Here is a 25,783-nt window from a genome sequence, read left to right as displayed (position 1 = left end):
GCCCCCTCACTTTTCGTTACGCCAGTGGTGTGTTCCCAAGCCTTCTGCATGAAGGACATGTGAACAGAACCTCAACATAAAATGCTGCTGTTCTGGGTGACCATGCGTCCCGGATTTACCCAGACAGTCCCTGTTTTTCGCCAGCTGTCCTGGCAGATTTCAAGAAATTAAGCTCATGCCCCAGTTTTTAGAGAGAGTCGTCTGAAAACGGTGGGAGGTATATTTTTATGTTTTGCAAAGCAGGGATAGGTAGCAGCTGTTATAAGAAAGTAATTTAAATAACAGGACTGCTACTGGCTTTAAAAAAGGGATTTTATTAATGTTTTTACCGCCTCTTCTGTAATTTTCTGCTGAGGAGCACTGTCACTTTGTGCGCTGGGTTGCAGTAAAATGGCAGTCCTTCTTCTATTTTTGGGAAATGTCCCAGTTTTTGGCTTTAATATTCTTGTCCCCATACGTTGTACCCACAGTTGTATTTGGTATTAGGTTGTTGCCTCTCCAGGACCATTACCAGTGCAGACCAATGAACACTGCTGGGCCTGCAGCATGGTGAGAACCAGCTCGATCAGAAGTGAGCAGGATATGTATAGGTAACCTCCAACCATTTACATTCAGCATGAATTATTTTCTTCCGGGTCAGGGGATCTGACCCAATGAAAGGGCAACTGGTCATCATCAGTACATTCACACTATGTCACTGGGGGAAAGAAAGCAAGTATTGTAACTGTTTAAGGGAGGATAAAACGGAGCTGCAGTCTACAAATAATAGCATTTATTCGAGTTGCGCTGGTCCTCTCCTCCTCTCTCCCCCATACTCTCCTTCCCCGGGAATTGCAGAATTGCAGATATAGGAGGCATGTTTAACTCCACATCAGTAGAGAGAGAAGAAATACTTCAGACTAAGAGATTTGAGTAAATAAAATGCAGAAATTGGTGCTTTTGCAATCCCCACATGTTTTTCCTGGTATTTCACCCAAAGATCTCATTTGCAAAGAGCAGTCGAAGTCTCTAGGTGAATTATGCAGAGGCACAGCTGGCTCACAGGTATAAATATGGACAGACCACTAACAAGCATTTGCAATGCAATAGGTCTCGCATTAGGAAAGTTTGAGCTAAATGACAATTTTTTTATTTATGTGTTGGTTTTGAAAATAGCGAAATTAATAGCTTTGTCATTTACAATGCCAATAGTTATGTAACTTTCACAAATGTGACACCTATAGCATTTGTAATGCAACATGTTTTGTATTTACGTGACTTAGATGTATTGATATTACAAATAATGGCTTTTAATTTTTTTAAATAATTAATACTTAAATAAAAGTTATTGTAATTTATAATGGCAATAGCTTAAACTTTTGTAAATAACTTTTGTGAATATTATGTTCAGTGTATTTTATTGTGACGAAAATCCAAGAACAGAAGTGAAATATTAACATCTTTGTGTGACATTTGTAATAAAAATTATTATTGAACCAGTTATTGTTGAATGCTTGCACAGATTGATACTGTGGTGGCGCTGAGTGATGTTGTGGTGGCGACGAGTGATGCTGTTGCGTTCAGTGATGCTGTGGTAGCGCATAGTGATGTTGTGGTGCCCCTGAGTGATGCTGTGGTGCCCCTGAGTGATGCTGTGGTGGTGCGATAGATAGAGTGAGGGCGATAGATAGATAGAGTGAGGGCGAAAGATAGATAGAGTGAGGGCGAAAGATAGATAGCGTGAGGGCGATAGATAGATAGATAGAGTGAGTGAAGGGCGATAGATAGAGTGAGTGAAGGGCGATAGATAGAGTGAGTAAAGGGCGATTGAGTGAGTGAAGGGCGATAGAGTGAGTGGAGGGCGGTAAAGTGGTAGAGTGAGGGCAGTAGAGTGGTAGAGTAAGGGCAGTAGAGTGGTAGATGTAGGGCAGTAGAGTGGTAGAGTGAGGGCAGTAGAGTGGTAGAGTGAGGGCGGTAGAGTGAGGGTGGTAGAGTGAGGGCGGTAGAGAGGGCGGTAGAGTTGTGAGGGTGTGTGAGAGGGTGAGGGTGTGTGAGGGTGTGTGAGAGTGAGGGTGTGTGTGAGGGTGTGCGGGCGTGCGGGCGTGTAAGGGTGAGGGGGTGTGAGTGGGTGATGGTGAGGGGGTGTGAGGGAGGGTGAGGGTGTGTGTGGGCCTGGTGAAAGCGTGCACTGACTGCTAGTGGTGTGTGTGTGCCTGGTGGAAGCGTGCACTGACGGTGGTGGTGTTTGTGGCTGGTGAAAGTGTGCACTAACTGTGGGGTTGTGTGTGTGGTTGGGTGTGGTTGTGTGTGGTTGTGTTTGTGGCCGGTGAAAGTGTGCACTAACTGTGGGGTTGTGTGTGTGGTTGTGCGTGGTTGTGTGAGGTTGTGTGTGTGGTTGTGTGTGAGTGTTTAGATGTGGTTGTGTGTATGTAGTTGTGTGTGTGTAGATGTGGTTGTGTGTATGTAGTTGTGTGTATGTAGTTGTGTGTGTGTGTGTGTGTAGATGTGGTTGTGTGTGTGTGTGTGTAGATGTGGTTGTGTGTATGTAGTTGTGTGTGTGGTTGTGTGTGTGGTTGTGTGTGTGTGTGTGTGTGTGTGTGTGGTTGCTCATATGACAGCTGAGTTACGTAATATAGCCACCTATGAAAAATGTAATATATGCGCAGGCCCATTTGGCCCCTATTGCAGTACTTGCTTGGACCTGGCCCACTTAAAGCAGTAAGTAGAGTGTAATGCTAACAACAATTAAGCATATAGAAAGCATACACAAATAATAGTAACTGTTTCCACATAAATAATTAACAACAAAATAAAGCGTTACTAAAATTAATAATAATAAAGGGCTACTGATTAGGGGCCCATTTGTAGCATAGGGCAAACGTTTCCGACTTTAAAGTTTACAGAAAGCTAGTTCTAGTCACAGCGCTACACGTAAGCTCGAAATCAGTCTTTAGCACTTTGCACCGTTCAGAGCCACCGTGATCAAAAGAAAGCAATAATTACGCAGTAAAAAGTCCTCTGCGACAGTGTTGTAATCCCCCAAAAATGCCGGGACACACATTACATTTCAGAGCCATCATGCTCAAAACACCAATGCCAAGGTAATTTAAAAATACAGAAAGCCTTTCAGTGGCTTTGCATCGCTGCAGTTCATATGACAGCCGAATCACGTAATATGGCTACCAATGACAAAGGTAATAAATGCGCAGGCCCATTGGCCCCTGTTGCGGTACCTGCTTGCACCCGGCCCACTTAAAGCTGTAGAAAAGTGTAATGTTAACAACAATTAAGCATATAGAAAGCATACGTACACTGCAAAATAAAGCGTTACTGTGTTACTATTGAAAAAGGGCTAGTCATTATGGGCAAATTTGTAGCATTAGGCAAAAGTTTCCAGATTTAAAGTTTGCAGAAGCTCGTTTTAGTCACAGCGCTACACGTAAACTCAAAATCAAACGTGGTTTTGGGTGGCCAAAAGCAGACCGAAAGTCTGCGATAGTGTGATGTTTTGGAGGGTAAATCTACACTTTAGAAAGGAAACAAGGGCAGGCTAATGAAGCGCTAACAAGCAGCGGAAGACAGATTGAAATCTATTCGTAGGCAGCATCTGTGGGATGCAAATCAAGCACAGCAAGCTGCTGAAGTTGTGTTCACACCGAGGCACGCCAAACAACTATTTAAAACAAGATACTGCAATTCCTCATATCATAGTGAAGGTGTTACATAATTCCATTTAGAATTTGCACTCTAAGACTATAACAACAAATAAAAGAATATCAGAATAACAGAAAGGAGCCAATAAACCAGAGATGTGCTAATAACACACTTGGTGCATTGAGAGTGCATACCTGTGTATGTCAAATTTAAGTAAAAGGTGATCATAGCCTCACGTGTTCATCAAAGAATACCCCTATTCAGCCATGTAAAATGCTAGCGCACTAGAGGTGAAAATCTTACCCGTCAGTATGTTAGAATCGTGTTATTGCGGTATGGCGTATAAATCTGTGTTCACCAAGGCGCACCAGTTGTATGCAATGTCCATCAGACAGTAAGCAAGTAGCTTGATGTTAAACCTCACAGGGTTTTAAAGAATAAAGGACTAGCTGAAATGTTTCATAATAGGTTAAAGACGCTATGTGCTAAACCACATTTAATGGAAAGGCTTACCACTGAACTATCAGTGCGTTGAATGGCGACCATCTGCTGTTGTTGTTAAAGTCTTAGAGTTCAGTGGTAAGCCTTTCCATTAAATGTGGTTTAGCACATAGCGTTTTTGACCTATTATGAAACATTTCAGCTAGTCAGTTATTCTTTACAGCCCATTAAAACCCTGTGAGGTTTAACATCAAGCTACTTGCCATCAGGCTGGAATGAAATAAGAGACAGAGCAAGAAAAACAAGTTAAAAAAAAATAAAAGTACACTGGGAGGGGGGAGGAGAAACGCGAGAGACGGCCTAGCGGCCGTCAAAGTGAAAGTACAGCCGGCCGGCCGTGGGCAGTGAATAGATTAGGGGAGGAGAAATGCCTGAGGCAGAGCACACGCTGGGGGATGCCTGTGGGAGGATGGCTGGTGGCTTTGATGTGCACGCGCTTTTTAGGTTAATGCGCTTGCGCATTGAGCCTTGCTTTTCACGGGCACAGCATCAAATCGCCCGATGGTTAAGCTCTGGTTAAGCCCCAATATCTCTCGCAAGCTCAATGCGCACGCGCATTGACAGGCTCGACCTAAAAAGCACTAGTACACGGAGAAAAGGACGGCCTGCCACTAACAAGGAATGTGGACTACAATGTACCCAGAAAGGGAATGGGGGTCAGGCTAACAATAAGAAACCTCCCCCGAGGACTCGCAGAAATGACTTAGTGTCAGGCAAACATTTCTCCCTAACAATTTCTTTTAAACTTTAATTTTTAGTACTGTTTAATCAACGTTTTTAACTGCTTTTATCGCTGCTGGGTTTTGTAATGGTTTTTACTAACTGTACAATAAAGTATTACTATTACTCTAGGTGAAATACTACATCCTGTGACCCCGATGAGCCAAGAAGCTCCTTTAATAGAGCCACTGAGCTGAACGAGGGCCACTGTGAAAAGGCCATGTTGTGCATCTCACAAGCTTAGCTCCGGCAGTAAGCAGCGCCCCCTCATCCCTTCTCCCCCTGTGTGAAACTCTGTTTGTTTAAAGGTGGCATTATCGTAGTATCGTAATCTCGTGTGTTTACCTGCATGCAAACCAGGGATCACAAGTTGTTCTAGGTCAGGTTTTAGTAGCTCATACAGTCCTCATTACGTTCTGCATTTACAATTAAAAAGGACTCAGGCACCAGAACACAGAGATCAAAATAAACAACCGAAACATCTGATCTGGAAAAAAAGATACAGCTTAAGCACGGGGCTAATGGAGTTCTTGGGGGGGGGGGGGCGTGGGGAGGGGGGGCAAATATTAAAAAGATTATTTTTCTTTCAGATTGAATTGCTCATTCCACAATTTTAGACAGCCTTGTTGGGGAGTGTTTATATTGACAGCATGATTGAGAAATTTAAAGCAGTGTTGTTTTCAAATAAATACTAATAAACGTTATCGCAGACAGTACTAGGTAGTGTTTAATCTGCTGTTATAGGGGGGTCTACCTCTTGCCAGTCACTAGCGTACACCCCCACTAATGTTTTTCTTTCTTGTGCTCATGCAACATTTTCTGTTGTGGCTACTCAATTTGTTATATTTGTATACTTCTAGCATCCCTCCATTATTTTTAAATTGGCTCCACGCCTTTCTATTCCCTTCAACCCCTCAATTTGACTTTAACATATATTCAAATGATACGTGATACCATATTGCTGACTGCTACTTTGATCATTTCTCACATGGTATTGTTCACGGATACCCTGTTTCCCTTCGGTATGGCCTAGAGGTAGCTGGAACTATCTTGCCAGCCTCATGTTTTCCCAAAAATTCATAATGAAAATCAAACAAATATACATACACTGGCTTTGAGAATACCTTTTGCATCGGATAATCAAAAAAACTCCCTGTGTTATATCTCTGCCCCATTGCGCCACCCACCTTCCAACTGCTTTTACTTAGCCTGCATTCATGAGTATTGAATGTTGGGGCATTTGTTGTCCTCTCCCTATTTTGGCTAGTCACCAACCCCTCTGGACCCAAAATCATGTGAGGCGGAGCACCTTGGCTGAGCGGGCAGCCTCTTTGAGCGTTGTCAAGGCAATGCTTGAGTTGTTGAGGCTTCCAGCTCTCCTGGCTTGCGTCCAATTTTGTGCTTTTCAAGGGGCACCTAAAATTGGAGCCTTTCTCTCCTCCAACTCTCCACTATAAGAAGGCACTACTTGGGAATTCTAGGGGTAAAGGGTGTGAGAGGCCCAGTAAGAAGAGGAAGAAAGTGGATAAAGTACCAAAAGACTTCATACCAAGTACCCCTGCAACTACTGTAAGGAACAATAGGGCTACTCTTTCACCCCTCGCCACTTCAATGTGGAAATTTGTCACAAAACATTTTAACTTTAGTTCCAACCTTTCATTGGACCAGTGCACAGGGGCTCCAGGAACCCAATGTGTACAAGAAGTGGCTTCAGAACAAAAAGGGTGTCTAGCTAAGAGACCATTTGGAGGACTCGCTTTCCACTGAAGACGAGCCCAGACTGTTGTCTCAGTCTGCTGGCAAGCACATCGGTAATAGAGGGCTCAGGTGCCATAGGCCCAATCCACCTTGGACATTCCTCATATTATAGATTGATTATCCTCCTGGATATTTCTGAGAAGGAAATATTATTGTCACACTTGGACAAAATGGCACAGGGGGTCATTCTACCGCAGATCATTGCTTTGCTCTTTGGGCTATTATTCGGAAATCTTTGAAACTTAATCAGAGGCTATACTGTTGCTTTATGGATTTCCGTATGGTTTTCAATACAGTAGACAGGGGTCGGCTCTGGGAAAAGCTCTGCTTATGGTAGATACCATCTGAACTACTTAGTATGATCAAGGCATTACATACTGATAATTGGGCACAGGTAGAACTTGACAAGTCTGGGAGATTATCATAAAAGGTTCTAATTCAAAATGGCCTGCGATAGGGGTGTCTCTTGGCTCTCTTCCTTTACAGTCTATTTTTGGCAGATTTACCAGCAGCCTTAAAATTAACAAAATCATTCTCGCCAAAATGTGGGGAATGGCATATCCCATTGCAAAAACAACAGTTGATGGACAGAATGCAGAACAATGTCATACATTCCCTCAGTACAGAGATCTGGGCCTAAATCCATTGTTTTTTTGCACTCCACACCACCCCAGTTCAGACATGGCCATATGCAAATCAGACTTGACCCTGTGCCTCATGGGAACAGTCCAGCCCGAACTGCCAAGCCATGTCTTTCCTGGACCGGAATCAAGCATCCTAGGACCGGTTTCTGGCTATCAGCCGTCTTCAGCCAGGATAGCTTGACTCCAGTGGTGTGGAGAGCATGGGACTCACGTCTGAGCATACCCATCCCACTCGGGGTGACAATTGCAAAAACAACAGTTGATGGACAGAATGCATAACAATGTCATACATTCCGTCCAGAGATCTGGGCCTAAATCCATCGTTTTTTTGCACTCCACACCACCCCAGTTCAGACATGGCCATATGCAAATCAGCCTTGACCCTGTGCCTCATGGGAACAGTCCAGCCCGAACTGCCAAGCCATGTCTTTCCATATCCCATGCCTGCTGTATGCGGATGATTTGATTTTGTTAGACTAAATCAAATCAAATCAAAAGATCTTTATTTGGTTACTGTAAAGAATAACCATAAAAGCACAATACATTAGTCAAATAATTAAAACTCCATTATAAAAACGTAATCAAATCATGGCTACTTTTAACACAAGTTAGATACATAAGTAAAATTACATTATAATGGATTTACGATAATTAAAAAAAATGTTTTAAAGCTATGGCAGAGGCAATAACAATTTCTTTTTCTAGTAATTGCAGTGCTCAGAAAGCGGGGCGACGTTGTCTCAATCCAAGTTTTTTTACTACAGGAATAATCCATCGCCTTCTCTGTATAACATAAAATTTACAGAAGAAAAATATATGTATAATTGACTGTACAGAAACATCATCGCACTGGCATTTACATAGGACTCTTGACCAGTCTTTTAATTCGGGGAAACTTAAGGATCTATATAAAATATTCACTCTGAAGTGTGTCAACAAGTATCGGTCATAATAGCCAGTAATTATAGAAATATATGTTTCTATAGTTGGGGTCAACAAAGTAAGATGATGGGCTTGAACCGCTGATTTTTTCATTTCGGTTATAGCTCTGGTTTCACCCAGAAGGCACATGCAGCTAGCTTTAAAATCTTTCCTGGTCACATTGCACATAGTAGGAGGCTCATTAAAATATTCTAAGTGTCCTAATTTTAATAGAAACATTTTGACATATTCTAGACATCTTATTTGTTTGACCCCATCAATCCCCAAATAAAATCCCTAAATAGTAAAATGTTTTAGTACACTCTATTGGCCTTGAGTCTATAAAAAGGGTGTTAATCTTCTTGTTAGACCCTGACCCGCAATTCATTGCAAACATTTTAGAACAAGTAATCGTAAGCCCCAAATTTGACAGAAAATTAGAAAAAGAGTTAACGACCCTTTGGAGACTGAGCGGCGTACGGGCCATTAATAAATAAATAAATAAATATCCACATTTGTAAAGCGCACAATCACCCGTTAGGGTCTCTAGGCGCTGGGGGCCGTCGGGAAGATTAAGCAAGCTATTGCCCAGAGTCACATGGTGCTGGGCTAATCTGCCGCCGGTGCCGAGGATCGAACCGTGATCCCCAGATTCCGGAGTCAGTCGCCCTGGCCGCGGCGCCACACCTCTTCCTACTGCGTCATCCGCATACAGGAGTGCAGGGACAGGGCGCATCGCTACTGTCGGCAGATCCCTGCACTCCTTAACTAGAATAGTTTCTAAATTATTTATATATAATATAAAGAGTAATGTGGCAAGGACACAGCCTTGCCTCACACCTCTTAACACTCTAAAGTGCCTAGTGCATTTGCTGCCCAACCCATAGCGAACCCTCGCCTTTGCCCCAGAATAGAGCTGCCTTAGAAATGCGATTATTAAAACATCCACACCCATGCCCTGTAAAATCAACCACAGCATATCATGGATGACACAGTCAAAAGCCCCCGTTAAATCAACAAAAGTCAGAAATAATATTTCCCATTTGGCCCTAGTATATTTATCCAATATGTAAATTAAGGCCCTGTTCGACCTGTGCCCAGGCCCTTACGGAAGCTATATTGTAGATCACTTATGATGGCCTGTTCCTCCGCCCATGGCTGCATTTTATCTAATGACACCTGCCCAATAACCTTAACTGTTGAATCCAGCAATGAAATTGGCCGGTAACAGGTTGGGTTCATCCTATCCCCTTTTTTAAAGATTGCCACAATTACAGATTCATACCAGGTTGATAAGAAACCCCGTGAACTACATGCATTAAAAACCTGTGTTAAAAGTAGTCCCCATAGTGCTAAATTGGATTTAAAGAGGTCCAAACTGATTCGGTAATAGCAATCTCTATAGTTGCTATATTCTTATCTGCCAGAAAGGATGCATTAACAGCCTTCCAAAAGGTGGAAGAGTCACAGTATACTGAGGCATCGTGCAAGGCGCGCCAAGCTTCCTCTTTTAATGCCATCTTTCTCTCTTTTAAAGCCCTCTTATAACCCCTTCTTGCCTCCCTGATGTACTACTGATTTTTCACTGTAGCGTGTAGGGAATGTTTACGTTTAGAATAAGCCTTTGTACAGTAAGTGTCAAACCAATCTTGTTTATGGGTGACTTTCTTTTTTGCTTTAACAAGGAATGTTTATTTTATATATTTTGAGATAACAGAGAAGTTTTCTATAATATCCTGATCGGATGACCTTTCATCCAAACAGGATAGAAATATATTTCTACAATTCAACACAACTTTTCTGATAAATTCATCAGAATCCAAGTTAGCCCATCTAAGAGCATATCCCTTTTGCCTACTCAAAGTAATATTGTCTACAGAATAAGAGGGATTAACTCTAGTGTTAATACCCTGAATATACACCACCACATCTACACTTAAGGGAAAGTGGGGCTTAAAGCAATCTCATGAGTATTAAAATCCTGAACATGTGAGGAATATCTACTCGATGTTAATATAAAGTCTATGGTGGAGGAAGTATCTCGGCCTTTAACGGTAGGACAGAAAGGAACCATAGGTGAACACAGATTATTAGCAAAGCCTATATCAAATGTGAACATAATATCGTTCAATAGGTCGCTGTACAGTGTATGCGGAAAATGTGAGATACTAAAACCTTTCTCATAAGATATACCACAAACCTCTTTGTCAGTATGTTGGCAAAGGGAAGAATTAATGTTCCCACCCCAAATAACAAATACATCGTTAGTTGAATGAGTCTGTAACTGATGTAGGTGACGACTCATAGATCTAAATATTCCCTCAATCAACTCCGGTGTAGCGTTATTATAAAAATTCAGTAAGACCATGGAGAATGCATGATCTATATGGAGACTGATAATTTGATAATACCGCTCAGTAACGTTTAGTACAATTTTCCTTGTATTGAGATACTTTGAAATATACGTGCAGAGACCTCTTTTTGCTCCGCCATGAAGTGATGTAATTGCTGGAGTGTGGAAGGTTTTATAGCCACTTATATGGATAGGATCCACCACCCAGGTTTCTTGCAGACTAAGATTATCAAATTTGCTCACAAACTCAGTCCAAAAAGTGTCAGTCACCTTGGATTTTAATCCAGCAACATTCCAGAACAAGAACTAGCACTTATCCTTCCGTTCTTTACCACAATCGTCCCCCCTCCCACTAACCGGGTCAGTTGGTGTGGGGTCAGCTTGTATAAAAGGGGGTAGAATAGAAACAGCCGAAGTATTAAACACTAAATCATTTACTGTCTCTGCATGTACTACCATAGCATTACCATGTGGAAGGATTTTTACATTACTGGGTTATGATACTGGAGGTCCCTCACTAAGAGAAGTGCCCGTTCTACTGGATGCTACAGTCTGAGGTGGTTCCACCATTCATGGTCAGTCAACTGATTCGAGATTAGCAAGTGTCTCAAAGCAGTTAAAAGTTCGAACATTAAACCGACGCATATGGCTCGGGGTTTGAAGTTCGCTGTATTTAATAACATCATTATTATGCATAGGTTGATAGAAGTAACCTAATGGAACTAAATTAACACCCAGCGACGAAATGGTATGGTTTCCAGCTCTACTCAGAATCAGTTGTACTAATTGTGGGGTTTTGAAAGTCAGCACCACATAATCCCTAGTCAAGTTCTTTTGTCCTCTACCTACCCAATTCACACTCCTGACCCTCTTAAATTCATTGAATAGCCTCTCAGTTAGGCCTGTACTGGCACCAAATGTAGTGATTTATTCCTTAAAATCTCCCATGATTCAGCCATCCCAGTTTGTAATCTCGGAATGTTAGCTAACACCACTACATAGTGTGTGGCAGCTGGTGGTAAATCTAGATTTTTTTATGACAAAATGTAGAGGGAGATACCCTTTTACTTGGAAAAGGAATGGGTAACAAGCATTCAAAACAACAAATTTCCTTTTCCAAACTTTTTAGGCCGGAATCCTTAGGAGTCACTATATAATGTAGGGGCAAGTGGACTAGTGTGTAATGAGTATTTGCGCAGGTTACCAAATTTACAAAACTACTTGGATGAATTCTTATATACAACGGTTAAGTTACACACAACCGAATGTCAAAACTCAAAATATATTATTTATTATTCACTGTTGAATTGCTGATACATTTCTAGAGTCAATTAATGTGGTTAAAAACACATGGTCACATTATTTATAAAAACATTTTTGCAAAAAATTCAAGAATCACAAAACTTATGTGCACAAATTATTACACTTAAAACACAAAATTGATTAATGAACAAATTGTCGACGCGGCGTTTCGGTGATCTACAATATCTGCACCTTCTTCAGGACATTGATGTTCAATTTAAAAACACATCTATTGGGTCCTGAAAAGACCTCCAATAATCTGTGTGAATAAAAATCTTAGAGGCTTGCTGGTAAGTCAAGCCCTAGGGAGTATTTACTTCCACATGGAGTTATAATGTTCTTGTGGCATATTGTTATCTTTTCTTTTGTTCTATTGCTTTCATTCAACTCTTTATGTATCTTCTTGGTTCTTTTACCCAAAAAAGCTGTATTTTTCGCTGATGGCCTTCAAGGGAATGTGGGGAGGACGTGTTTTTCTTGTAGAAACCATAGACTTCCTCTTTTAAGCCTTTAATTTATTCCACAATTTTATTAATTCTTCTCTGTGGTTCCCTTCATTTAATTGGGGAATTCCATTAGTTTGGAGTTTTATTTATTCCAAGTTGGTGGAAGAAGAATCCTGAACCGTGTCCTCCCTTCTGCCTTCTCGCTCTGCAAGAGGGAGGACACGGTTCAGGATTCTTCCACCAACTTGGAATAAATACCACAGAGAAGAATTAATAAAATTGTGGAATAAATTAAAGAGGAAGGGAGGGAGTCTAACCTACTGCTTTCTGCCGGAGAGGAATGAGCGGATCCAGTCGAGGGCCATGTCCCAGGTCCCTAGGTCTTGAAGTCTGCGTGTTAGGGTGCGGTGAGAGACTGTGTCGAAGGCCACTGAAAGGTCTAGGAGGATGAGGACTACTGTCTCTCCTCTGTCCAGGAGGGTTGCGGATGTCGTCTAGCAGCAAGGAGAGTGGTTTCTGTGCTGTGGTTCTTTCTGAAGCCGGATTGGGAGGAGTCAAGGATGCTGTGCTCTTCGATGAAGGTGGCGAGTTGGTTGTTGATAGCTTTCTCAATAACTTTCGGTGGGAACGGGAGATGGGTCTGTAGTTCTTGAGGTTGGTGGGGTGTGCTGAGGGTTTCTTCAGGACGGGGTTGATGTCAGCGTGCTTCCAGTCGTAGGGGAAGGAGGCGTTCGCGAGGGAGCGGTGATGGTGTGGCAAAGCATGGGAGTGATGGGGTCGGCGGCTCTGTTGAAGATGTGGCGGGGCAGGGATCCGTGGTGGCCCCGGAGTGGATGGACTTCATCGTCTTCAGTGTGTCTTCAGTGGTGAGGGCGGTCCAGCTGTCAACCATTGGCTTCAAGGTATCGGGGTGGTTGATGAGGGTTCTGAGTGTTGGCTGTCTTCGTCAAAATTGTCGTAAATGTTCTTGATCTTGTGATGGAAGGTGCCGAGTTTGTCGCAGAGGTCCTGCAAGGGAGGGATGTCTGTAGACTCGCTGATGGTTTGGACGAACTCCTTGATGATGCTGAAGAGTTCTTTGCTGGTGTGGGTGTGTGTGGAGATTCTGTCTTGGATCGCTTTCTTCTTGTATTTCTGATGAGTTGGTGGCGGCTCTGAAGTTGTTGTGGGCTTCTGTAGATTTGGAGATCCTCCAGGCCTTTTCGAGGCGGCAGAATGTGCGTCTGCACTCTCGGAGTTCGGTGGTGAACCAGTTGGCTTTCCTGGGGTGTGTGTTGTAGTTCTTCTTGAGGGGGGCTATGGTGTTGGCGCAGTCGGAGATCCATCTGTGCAACGTTCAGGCTGAGGTGTTGGGGTCATAAGCATGCAGTTAGAATGTCAGATGTGTTGGTCTGTCCCAGTATTTACACAAAATAAATTGCATTTATATAGAGCTTACTACCCCTGGGAAGGCATTGAAATAATTTAAGTACCACTATTTTTTCTTGTATATCACTACTCATCCCAATGCAGGGTGTCAGAGCACTTTATATCAGACGTGCAAATTACATTTGCTATATACGTTTGTAAATGAATGTACAGGATGTGTTACAAGGTGTAGAAGTAACATATCATCTTCCATAGCTCACTGTGCCGCTATTACGCTCACAATTGCTCCAACATACACATGATAGACCTGCTGAGTATATATGTGAGGGCTTAGGAGCTGATGCCACTTCTTGTGATGCCAGTTCCTGTAAAGTATTTGCTTGCAATGTCACTTCTGGTGATGTCAATTCTTGGGATGCCACGTGTGATGTAATGCCTAACTAGGTTAGTCCCCCCCACCTCTTTTTTTAAGGCTTGTGCCTGGCTCCACTCCTTTCTGTTCCCTTCAACCCCTCAATTTGACTAACATATATTCAAATGATACCATATTGTTGACAGCTACTTTTATCATTTCTCACAGTGTATTGTTCAGCGAATACCCTGTTAACCCTCACCCATTTTAGGTACGGCCTAGAGGCAGCTGGAGCAGTCTTGCCAGCCTCATGTTTTCCCAAAAATTCATAATGAAAATAGAAACAAATATACATACTCTGGCTTTGGGTAGGTCCTTTACATCCATTGGCCTGTTTAACTAACATTCACAAGTTACTTTTACCCATCACAGCATGGACCACTAAGTGAGTTCACCAATCATTAACACACTTGTGCTCAGAGAGTGGCTGTATTTTTCCCAGATCACAGCTGCCTGAAAAGAAGGCACTACAATGCCAGGTCTACTGGGCTGCACTTTAATTTTTATATGGTTGTCTCTTTTTTTAGGTCGAGGACTCCGTCGCACTGCTGTAAGCAGTGGGGGCGGAGCTCGGAAGAATTTTTTAGTAAGGGGGCTTGAACCCGCCCCTCTTCTCCATTGGCTGGCTTCCTAAATGGAGGCCAGCCATTGGAGGAGAGGGGCTTCACTCGGTTCAAGCCCTGCCTTTTTCGGATTCGGGGGCGTGTTTTTTAAGTCTTTCTATCTGTGACGTCATCCGTCACTCAAACCTAAAAAAAACACGCCCCCGAATCGAAAAATGACCGTGTGTTTCTCCGAGGCATTTCTGCCTCGCCTCTGAGAAACGTGGTTGTGTGGAGCGCTCCGCTCGTCTTCAAATTAAGCCCTGCTTGTTTGTAATATGCTGAGCTCTGCATTCTGGAACTTGTATTTGTCGTGAGTTTCCAGCCCTCTGCTCCCCCTCGGATTATCTTTCACCCTGTGTGCCCCCCCCCGCTCATCCCCGCTCTTTTTCAGTCCCTCCTCCCCTCTGCCCAGCCTCTCTTGTTCTCCCCTCACCTACACCCCTGCACCCCTCGACGGCGCCCACCCACCCGCTCCATCTGCACCACCCTCTTCGCCCCTTCTCACTTCCTCCTCGGTTCTTCCTCATCTCAGCTCCTCGTCCTCCCCCCTCTGCCCCCGCCTCCCAGCGCTGCGATGGTTAAATTACTTTCCAGCTCAGCTGGCAAAGCGATCCCAGGCAGAGCAGTCAGATGAGCGGGGAGGGGGGCAGAGAGCTTTTCTCATGGGCATGTAGGTGGAGGAGGGGAGGGGGGCACAGAAACTTCATTATTTGCCTCCTTCAGAAGCAGCAGAGGGCACGAGAGCAGCGTGGCAACATACACCCAGGGCGGGGGCACTTGGGGTGGGGGGTTGAGGGGAGGGTGCCTAGGGCGTGTCTCCTTCAAAGGACAGTGGATTCACACAGCTCTGATGATGCACCTCAGGCACAGGCTCACAGCTGTTATTATTCACACAGCTCTGGTGATGCACCTCAGGCACGGGGCTGACGCAGTTATTATTCACACAGCTCTGATGATGCACCTCAGGCACAGGCTCACAGCTGTTATTATTCACACAGCTCTGGTGATGCACCTCAGGCACGGGGCTGACGCAGTTATTATTCACACAGCTCTGATGATGCACCTCAGGCACGGGCTGCCTGTAGTTATTATTCACACAGCTCTGATGATGCACCTCAGGCACGGGGCTGACACTGTTATTATTCACACAGCCCTGATGATGCACCTCAGGCACGGGCTCACAGCTGTTATTATTCACACAGCTCTGATGATGCACCTCAGGCACAGGGCTGACGCAGTTATTATTCACACAGCTCTGATGATGCACCTCAGGCACGGGGCTCACAGCTGTTATTATTCACACAGCTCTGATGATGTACCTCAGGCACGGGGCTGGCGCAGTTATTATTCACACAGCTCCGATGATGCACCTCAGGCACGGGGCTCACAGCTGTCATTCACACAGCTCTGATGATGCACCTCAGGCTCACAGCTGTTATTATTCACACAGCTCTGATGATGCACCTCAGGCACGGGCTCACAGCTGTTATTATTCACACAGCTCTGATGATGCACCTCAGGCACGGGGATGACGCAGTTATTATTCACACAGCTCCGATGATGCACCTCAGGCATGAGGCTCACAGCTGTCATTCACACAGCTCTGATGATGCACCTAAGGCACGGGCTCACAGCTGTTATTATTCACACAGCTCTGATGATGCACCTCAGGGACGGGCTGCCTGCAGTTATTATTCACACAGCTCTGATGATACACCTTAGGCACGGGGCTGACGCTGTTATTATTCACACAGCTCTGATGATGTGGTGTGGGCAGAGTGTTGAGGGCAGTAAGTGCGTCGGTTTGTGAACAAATATAGTTTTAATATTTTACAGTATCCGGTTTCCACCAAATTTGTCAGGGCCAAAGTGCAGGATTAAACATATCTGTACATTTCCATTCAGGTGATCGTTTGCTAATGCCTGGTACTCATTTAGGTTTCACCTGTATAACACTTGCACCGTGCTTGAGAAAACGATTGTGTTTAATATAAACCTACAAGGGACTTATATCCTGCCTCACTCTCTCACTATAGAATACTCACTCTTTCACTTTTTAATAATTGCTCCCTAATACTCTTTACTAATAACTCTCTCCTACTCACTATAAACTACTCACTCTACTACTTACTCTGTGTGTGGGCGCTAATGCAATTGGTCTAGCATATGCAAACGATTAAGCTATTGGCAATGTAAATGACAATGCCATTTATTTATGATTTTAAAAAAAATAAGGGGCAATGCCAATAGCTCTACCTTTAATAATGCCGAGACCATTGCATTGTAAATGCTGGTTTCTTTTTGCACATTGCACGATTCAAAAAAGTTAAGTAAGAAATGCATGCATACAAATGTCGGACCTATTGGCTTCGCCTGTGCTTGTTACTTTTGCTTTTATGCAGCTACAACTATTTCATACTTATACATAATTATTTCCTTTTCCCAACCATGACTGCCATCCTCTCACACTGCAGAATGCAGTCGGACTTAACGTTTTACCTTTTAAACGTGGGGGTCAGCCAAAGGCCGACACCTGCACTACCTCCCCAGTGCATCTGTGGGCCAATGGCTGACACTGTGAAGGTATATAAATGCCTAAATATAAATATGCGCCAGAGAGACTACTTTATTTAATTTTTAACTCAGGCTGCTTGGGAATCCACTTGCAGCCAGAGTCGTTTTTTTTCCTTTACTGTAATGATGATCAGCGCACAGGGCGCACTGACATCATTGTAGTAAAGTAAAAGTGAAATGACCCAAAGGGCTTGTTTTACTTTCACTGAATCAGTGCTTGGGCAGATCTCAGCCCCCGAGCACCAAATCTTTTGGGTGAGGTATTTTTGGAAAGGGGAGAATCTCTGATTTCCAATGGTACCTCTTCCCAATGGATCCATGCTTGGAAATTACCACAGAAGAGCGATCTCCAAGCAGGGACCACCCACTATGCACAAGGGACAGGGGGGGCGGTCCTTTAAGCAAGGGCCGGTGCTCCCCCGACTCTCCATAGAAATTTCTGTCTTTCCACGCCGGGGGAAGATGGAGGTAGTTACCCCAAATCCATCCCTTCAGGGGCTGAAAGAACAAGACACCATAGTCTACTGGCAAAATAAATATAGAGGTGGGGGCTGCCCATGATGGGAATGGCCATGCCCAAACACCTTTATGCCTCACTGGGGGGCAGATGAGGGTAGTTAACTTTGATCTGCAAGCCCAATCAGACATCAGGGTCTATAATCGAAATAAATTTAAGGTGGAGACTGCCACTATGGGCATGGCCATGCCCCACCCCCCACAAAACAATGGGAGTGTCCTTCTGCCCCCTGGAGGGCAGATGGGGGTGATACTCCCAATCTGCCCAAGGGGGGGGGGGGGGGCAGAAAGCCCACTATTTACCAAAAATGTCAATATAATGCCCAGATGACCTCCATGGGCATATCCATAATGAGTTAAGACTGGATTTGAGCTTAATTAAGACCAAAATAAATTATATGGATACAGCCTGAGCAGTGGGAGAAGTATTTTAAATCTACAAAACGTGTTTTAATTTGAACAAACTGTCAGATTATATTTTTAAGTAAACTTTTCCATACACCCCACCTAGATCCAGCAAATGTTAGAAGTAATTCATCATGGGATAATCACTCTGACGCCTCCAGATCAACCCACAAACAGGACAGGCACTACCCTTCCTCTTGCTACTGCTGCATCCATAGGCCATCTTCAAAATTAACTTTTCGGAAGAAAAAAACATGTATTTGTTTAAAAGAACACGGAAAATACAGAAAATCCAAATTTAAAAGCAGAAATCAAAGCTAAAAGGTACTACTCAACAAAAACCTCAAATGGTTTGAGCCTTGGAATGGATTCTGTATATAGTTATGGCATTTTTAGTTTGAAACAAGCCAAAAGGCAGCAGAGCTCTTTACGGAGAAGTGTGGCTCAATGGTTAGAGCAGGCAGACCTTGATGCAGAGCTCTGGCCAGGGACCAGGGTTCAATTCCCGCCTTGGTGGGTCTCCGGCTCATTAATTCCCGACTGGATATTCTCACCTCAGTGCCTGTTCTGATCATGGGTCCCACGCTGCAACTCTGGGCAATAGCTTGCTTAGTCTCCACAACGGCCCCAAAAGCGCTGGGATGCCTGGCTGCACCTGGGGGGTGCCCAGCAGTGGACATTTCCCAGGAAAGCCAGGAAGGGTTCCTAAGCGGTATACGGACAGCGCCGGGACACCTCCGGTGGAGATAGCTGTGCGCTTTACAAATTCCGACATTTACATTTACATGACCAAAGACAAGCTTATAGTCAGCAAGTAATAGGTGAGAGCGCTGTGGACTGTGACTGCATTGTGATGCAATGTTTATTTAAGATGCAAGTTTTCAGCTCTTGCCTTAACTCGAGAAGCACTGGGATAGTGCTAATGGGTACAGGGTGTTGTTAAGGTCCTCCGTGTATAGGATGGCAAAGGCCTCCGGTCTTTTTTTTTCTTCTGGTTTACACTTATTAGTCAGCAGCCACCAGAAACTCTGAGCTGGTCTGTAAGATACGTAAGGGGGTTGGTCATGATTACTTTTATATGTCGAGGCTGGGCAGCTCATGCTCTGCAATGCATGCTGTATTAGAGAATGGACTTAAGCCCCGCCCATATTTGTCATTGGCTTGTGTCATTGTCCTTCGTAAATACTGACTTCTGATTCATTAATAGGCATGTTAGTCGCTCCTTAGTACCTCCCATGAGGACTGGCCCTTTAACTTCTGTTTTTAGATGGTAATTCTCATTTAGTCGGTAAGCACTATTTTCTTTAATGAGTTCCCCTACTGCAGGCACAACATGCTTTCCTGCAACATTCAACGGCACACATTCACTTTCCAAGCAGCCCAGGACAATGGAGGATGCTTTTTTTTATTTTTATGAAATAGGTCTTGCATTTGCAAGAGTTTTAGCTACTGCCATTGTAAATGACAATGCCTTTTATTTGTGTGTTAATTATCAAGACAGATAAAAGGCATTGTCATGCCAATAGCTAAAACTCTCTCAAATGCGAGACCTATTGCATTGCAAATGCTTGTTAAATGATGCAGCTGGTTTTGAAGACCATGCTTGACACCGAGGAGGGCGCAATGGAGTTCCATAAGGGTACGGGTGGTGTGTTCATGTTGCTTCAAGCCCTGGACGAGATATGCCATATGGATACCCCTAACGGGTGCCAGGGTTGAGCCTGTGAGGCCATGGAGCTAGGCATAAGCACCATTCAGATGTGAGACTTGAGCAGCAGTTCAATTTGTTTAGGGGTCAAGCCTAGCCCTTTGGTGTGCACTCCTTTAACGAGACTAGCTTGTAAATTACCCTTTGGGCTCACCTTGCTGAAGTTCAGTTTAAAAGTATAATACTGGTCAGATTTAGGACTGTAGAATAAAAGAAGAAAGACATCCTTTAAATTACAGAATTGCATACAGCAAGCTCTTGGGACTTAAGCGAGAGCTGGCGATATTACCGACTCAGTGGAAGTCGTTTTAAACAATTTCCAGAAGGATGAAAAGCTGAGTTATCCTACTCTGGTTAAAATCCGTGGCATGAAGGATACACGCCGATCTCGGAGGATACATTTTTGTTTGAGTGGTGGAATATGATTTTTTTTTAAGAAACTTAAATATGTGTGCTGGGAAACGATAAGCAGACCTGTACTCATATTACATACACTGGCGACGAGGCAGTAAAATGGAAAGTTGCCTGAAAAATCCCTATAGGTTAAATAAATAAATAAATAAAAGAAACGGAGTGACAGACCGAAGCTGGGAGCGGTTACTAGGCAAGTTTGGTAGCCCTTTGATGCACAGCTCAGCAATGCTGCCGCTCAAGTTCCGCCCGTCCCACGCGGCATGTAAAGCATTCTCCACTCTAGGCGCTAGCTGAATGAGCCCTTTTGTACATTGGCTCCAAGATCGCCTCAACTATAATGGGAAGCGCTCTGAGGGCATCCAGCTGAGCTGCCTGCCAATTACCCTGCCCCATCACCCGGCCACCTTCCCCACAGGCTGGGACAAAAGCTAATCTAGGAGAGCGGAGAGCGTGTCCTGTGTGACAAAAGGTTCATGACCTAAAGTCGGCGGGAGGGCGTGGTGGGTGCAGCCGTGCGGGGCTTATGGGAGAGGAGTCTTAAAACAAGACGTTCTCCCTGCTCGGAGCCCGAGGCATGTGGTTATTCCTGCCTGGGCACATTTATTTCTGCATTATTTCGAGTCCCGCGGAAAGAGATGGTGAGGCGAAGAATAGAAACGTGTTTTACTGCCCGAACAGGGGACCCCTTCCTCTAAGAAAACCCATTTGACTTCAGCGCCATTGCACACAACATTCATTAAACGCGTTTTTTTTTTTTAACTGCGAAGTATTTAAATACTACGAGTTACAACCAGGGTAGGACTGGCCTATAGAGCAAACAGGCATGGCCCGATTGGCTGGTCGGACAGATTAGTGTAGGGGGCGTTTTTTTTTTTTAAAGCAGTTGTGGGTCGGTTTTGTGGCCAGGTCGGCCCGTTTTTATCGATTTCACTGATATTAACACATTTTAAGCTATCTCCTTCGCCAATGGTGACCACTTTTCTGTCAGTGCCCGGGCCTATTTATTAAGGCAGCCTGTCACTGGTTATAAGTAACGCAGGCCAACATTAGCATGTTATCGACGTTGGAAAGATGACATTCTGAACAGCCCCACCGGGATTCAAACATCAGACTACGGTGGAAGGAGAGCAAGGCTGGTTGAGCACCTGCTAGATAGGTGTGTTTATAAGGCTGCGGGATACAGGTATGTACTCCAGCAGTACATCTACTAACTAAAACTGATAAATGTGTGCTTTCTACAATTCTTCTTCACTCGATTTCTAAAAGAACAGTTTTACCAATGAGGCCGAATCCATGACACTAAATGAATTGTTTGATAAGAGACAATCCAGTTTGCAGCATTGCATGTAAAAGGTTAATTATTGCTTTACCCATTACTGATATATGTCTAGCCAAGTAAGCAACTTTATAGTTGCTCTGTTAACCACGGTCACTTTTACCCAACTGATAAAACGTTCATTCTATTGCCCATAAAATGATAAAAGTGATCGAGTCCCTGATATACAAACTGAGTGAAAACTGTCACAGCAGACACCCTCTGCTCCACTATTTTCTGGCACTGGCTTTTGTGACCCACCGATAAAAATATAATCTCTGCAACAGGAGCATTGATCCACAGAGCTGATTTGCAAGGACGTAAACCACCACATTACAGGGATCTTAGCAGCACGCATTTTTTTGATTTGGGAAACCAGAGAATAGCGGGAGATGTCGATATGTGCACAACAGGTGCATTAGCCACATGAACGTCCTTTCTAGGATTGGAATCTTCACCAGCCTTGCTACTCGCATACTTTGCAGCCCAAAGAACCCCGCTTCCCTACCCTACACGGATTCCGAGCCTGTACTTCAGACAGCACACACATTAACCCACTGAGCTGCATCATACACTTTGATGAGTCACGCTAAGGCCACTTGACTCACTAAACATCTTACGGTAAGCTCCTTCTCGGCCATAATGCATTCATGCCACCGCTTAGGGCGTGCACTTGCAGAGTTGCAGTCCTCCGTTTTAAATTAACACATTCGGCTCTGCTTTTCTTAAGAATACGTGTATTCATTGTAATCTTGCACAAACGCGGTTAAGATTGAGCTACTCTGTTATCATTGTATACTAGAGGGAAAATTTACCCAACGGGCAACACGCATGCCAAAATTCATTTAATACAACCCATTTTCACAAAATATGCATTAGAATTATATTAAGAAAAAGTTTATTTATTCAAAAGAAAAAAAACATTTTCAAATGTGCGTTTACAGACAGGGCCATCGTCATTTTTCCAGAGCAAATCCAGTAGAACTCTCGGATGGTCCCTGAAAGGGGAATACATTCAAAAATTTACTGAAAGACACATCAGTATGGTCACTGGCTTCAATACAGCCTCCCACGCCTGAGTCCACGCCGCATTTACATTCTCGATGAGAGAAAACGTATCAGCACATATTATATACAAACGTTTGTCTTTACCATTTTACAAAAAAAGCTGGTACCGATTAAAAATACATCTCTGTGCGCCCTTCAGCCACAAAATAAATCGCGGCTTCGGCATGCAAGGGGGTGAGTGGCCAGAGTTCTGTGCCCATAGGATTTGTTACAAAACTAGTGCAAAAAAGGAAAAGTGATGCAATATTCACTCGCAGCGCTGCTGCCGCCACGCCCAACCCTGCCCTGGCTGCATGTAACACACTGTACCTCCCAGAGCTCACAACTGGCGGCTCTGCGGAAGGCACGCCCCGCCCCCATGAAACTTACAATTTAGAATGCCATTTTTGGTACATGTTCTAAAGACCTCCCAATCCACACGCATTGAGAAGAGAACCTTATTGCAGCAGAAACAGGCTGGGTTGTCTGTCCATCAAACTACACAGGTTAGAATAAGATCTATCGAGACCAATTGGCTTCAAATTAAGGCAGTAGAATCACGTGGACCACCAAGTAATTATCTTTTTATGTAGCCAATTATGATCACGGGTGTGTGACTTCATTAAATTCACAGGGGTCACTGAGAAAGGTTACCTCGAGGAAGATGCGAGAGCCTTGAGCGTGCAGCCCTTTAAATGGATACATACGTCCAAATTGCCAACAATTACCAAAAGACCAGTCTGACCGCCTTAAGGAGGGACACTATTTGTACGTTTTTCAGGACTCCTTCATGTAGTTAATATATCCTCACAGGTGGGGGGGGGGGGGTCAAAAAGGTTAATGGATACCCGCTTAAATGTAGTTAAATCAGTGCCTCAAACAAAGCCAGTGCTGGTCATTTTTATGCCTAAAACAGTCGACAGGAATACATTTCTGCAAGCCAGCACAGCGAGTTACTAAATGCCACCTTTCTTAAGAACAGCGTCCCTTCTCCAATCCCCATTCACTCTGCCATCCACCCCAACGGAAATACAAAAAAAGAAAAAAAAATCAGTACAAAAGAGCATCGTCCCCAAAATATATATTTATAACAAAAAATAAAGTAAACAGTATGGGGGGCAGGTTTCCAAGTCTTTGTTGGGGGTGGTGGATGGGACCTCAGTGTGCCCAGCTGGCGAAGCCCCCGATCTCCTCCTTGTAGCGGTTGGTGAGGAGGTGCGCCTTGCGCGTCAGCTTGCCCAGCACGGAGTGCAGGCCGCAGAGGTGGTAGTGGAACTGCTGCTGGAGGTCCTCCTCCTGCTCGGCCTCCGGCTGCTCCTCGGGCCGCCCGCCCTCCACCGCCGCCGGCGGCAGCTTGTCCTTCTTGAGGCGGTCCTCGCCCTGCAGCACGCCCCACTCGATGTCGTTGCGGATGGACTTGAGCAGCGAGTAGTAGCTGTGCATGTCCCGGCGCGGGGCGGTGAAGAAGTCGGCGGGCGGGTGGTGATGCTGCAGGGTGCCCTTGTCGTCGTCGTCCTCCTCCTCCTCCTCGCTGTCCAGGGGCACGTCCCGCAGCAGGCTGGGCACCATCACCGTCTGGTCCATGTTATTCACAGCGCCGATGAAGCGGTTCATGGCGTTGAACAGGGAGTGCTTCTGGTTGTACGAGTCCGAAATTTGCATCATGTTTGCGGTGGGCTTCGGTGCAACCCGGTGTCAGGCCCTGCAGCGTGCCGGCGCTGCTCCTTCAAGCCTTTGTGTGTCTGGGGGGTCGCAGGCAGGGATTTGCTGCTTCCGTGATGGCCAGCCGGCTCTTTTACGTGCTTCTGTGCGTGAAGACTGCACGCCGGTCCTGCGGCCAATGCAGCGCCTCGACGCCCGGAAACGACCAGTCGCCTCCCAGGATGCCAGGTAGGGTTGCTCCGTTGCCTGCCGGATGCTCTCGCGGGAATGGACAGCTAGCTTCCCAGGGCGCTCTCTGCGCGTGGCCGGGGTGCTGCACCTCCCCAGCAGCAGCAAGCCACAGTCATCCGGCGACTACGGCTCGTTCTCTGCGAGCAATGCAGTTTCACCGGCCCGGAAGAGGCAGCGTGCACCGGCGGGATGGACGAGGGCGGTGTCCCCGGATATTGCAACCAGGCCCTTTCAGAAGCAGCTCTTTTAGTGCAAGACCGGCCGGCTCAACCGCTTGCAGTCAGGTGGAGTATATATATGCAGCATTCAGGAGACGGTGTGCCGGTCCCCTCCCTCTCGGCGCCAGCCCCTTGCTGCATAGAAGCAGGCAGCAATGACCGCGAGTAACACCGGCTGCCCCCGCTCGGCTCCGCCCCTCGCCTCAGCGCGGCGGTCCAGTGAGCAGCGGCGGCGGGGGAGGGGCCTGCGCGCCCGCCGCTCCTTACATCACGCCCCTCCCCCACGCAGGCCCATCTCCAGGCAGGAAACAGCTTGCTGTGGAAATCCTGAGTGCGAGGGAGGTTGCTTATGCTGTCACCGCTGCTAAAAATGTGCCCGCGCGGCCCCATTATCTGCTATATAGGGCAGCTGAGCTACCGAGGATAGTGTGAGCGACCATATATATCTCGCTGTCCTGTAATGCAGTGCGAGAATGCATCACTCACTCTCATGATGCACCACTACACTGCTATTGAATGCATGGCATTGTGACACTACAATATGACAGTGTGCAATATTACAATTCAGAGAGTGTGGACTCTAACACTAAGCACTATGCACTATTATTTAACTTCAGGTGCTTCTATAACACGCTGTCAATCAAAATGCACTGCTTAACACATTGTGAAAATGTGCACTGAAATATCTATTGTGTGACTGTTTCACTATGGTATAACAGCATGTGGTACTGCACTAGAGTATGATATGGACCAATGTCACAGTTTGACAGCATACACAGCTATACTACAGCGTGAGAGTGTGCATTTTTGAGTAAATGAATGCACTACTACATGGTGTGATAACATGCACTGGAATAGAATCATGCTACTGATTGTTATCAATCCATATTAAGGATTGCTGTATTGCAGTGAGATACTATGCATTACTAGGTTACGTTACTGCAGTGATAATGTATAAACACACTATTTTTAGCACATTTTCTGATGAATAACAACCTAGTCCATGGTTGGGGGACTGATTTTGTATATG

The 25,783-nt window shown here is 44.9% G+C and overlaps 1 protein-coding gene across 1 annotated transcript; it reads right to left on the bottom strand.

Moving 5' to 3' along the window:
- Window positions 1-22,476: 22,476 nt before the first annotated feature.
- On the bottom strand, window positions 22,477-24,958 carry MID1IP1 (MID1 interacting protein 1). The gene has a single exon (XM_078658271.1). It carries the CDS (start codon window positions 24,305-24,307, stop codon window positions 23,801-23,803), a length of 507 nt encoding a protein of 168 aa, XP_078514397.1. The 5' UTR covers window positions 24,308-24,958; the 3' UTR covers window positions 22,477-23,800.
- Window positions 24,959-25,783: the final 825 nt, after the last annotated feature.

This window comes from Lissotriton helveticus, chromosome 8 (assembly GCF_964261635.1).
Source record: "Lissotriton helveticus chromosome 8, aLisHel1.1, whole genome shotgun sequence".
In the NCBI taxonomy this organism is placed as follows: domain Eukaryota; kingdom Metazoa; phylum Chordata; class Amphibia; order Caudata; family Salamandridae; genus Lissotriton; species Lissotriton helveticus.
This window is presented reverse-complemented; position numbering and strand designations above follow the sequence as displayed.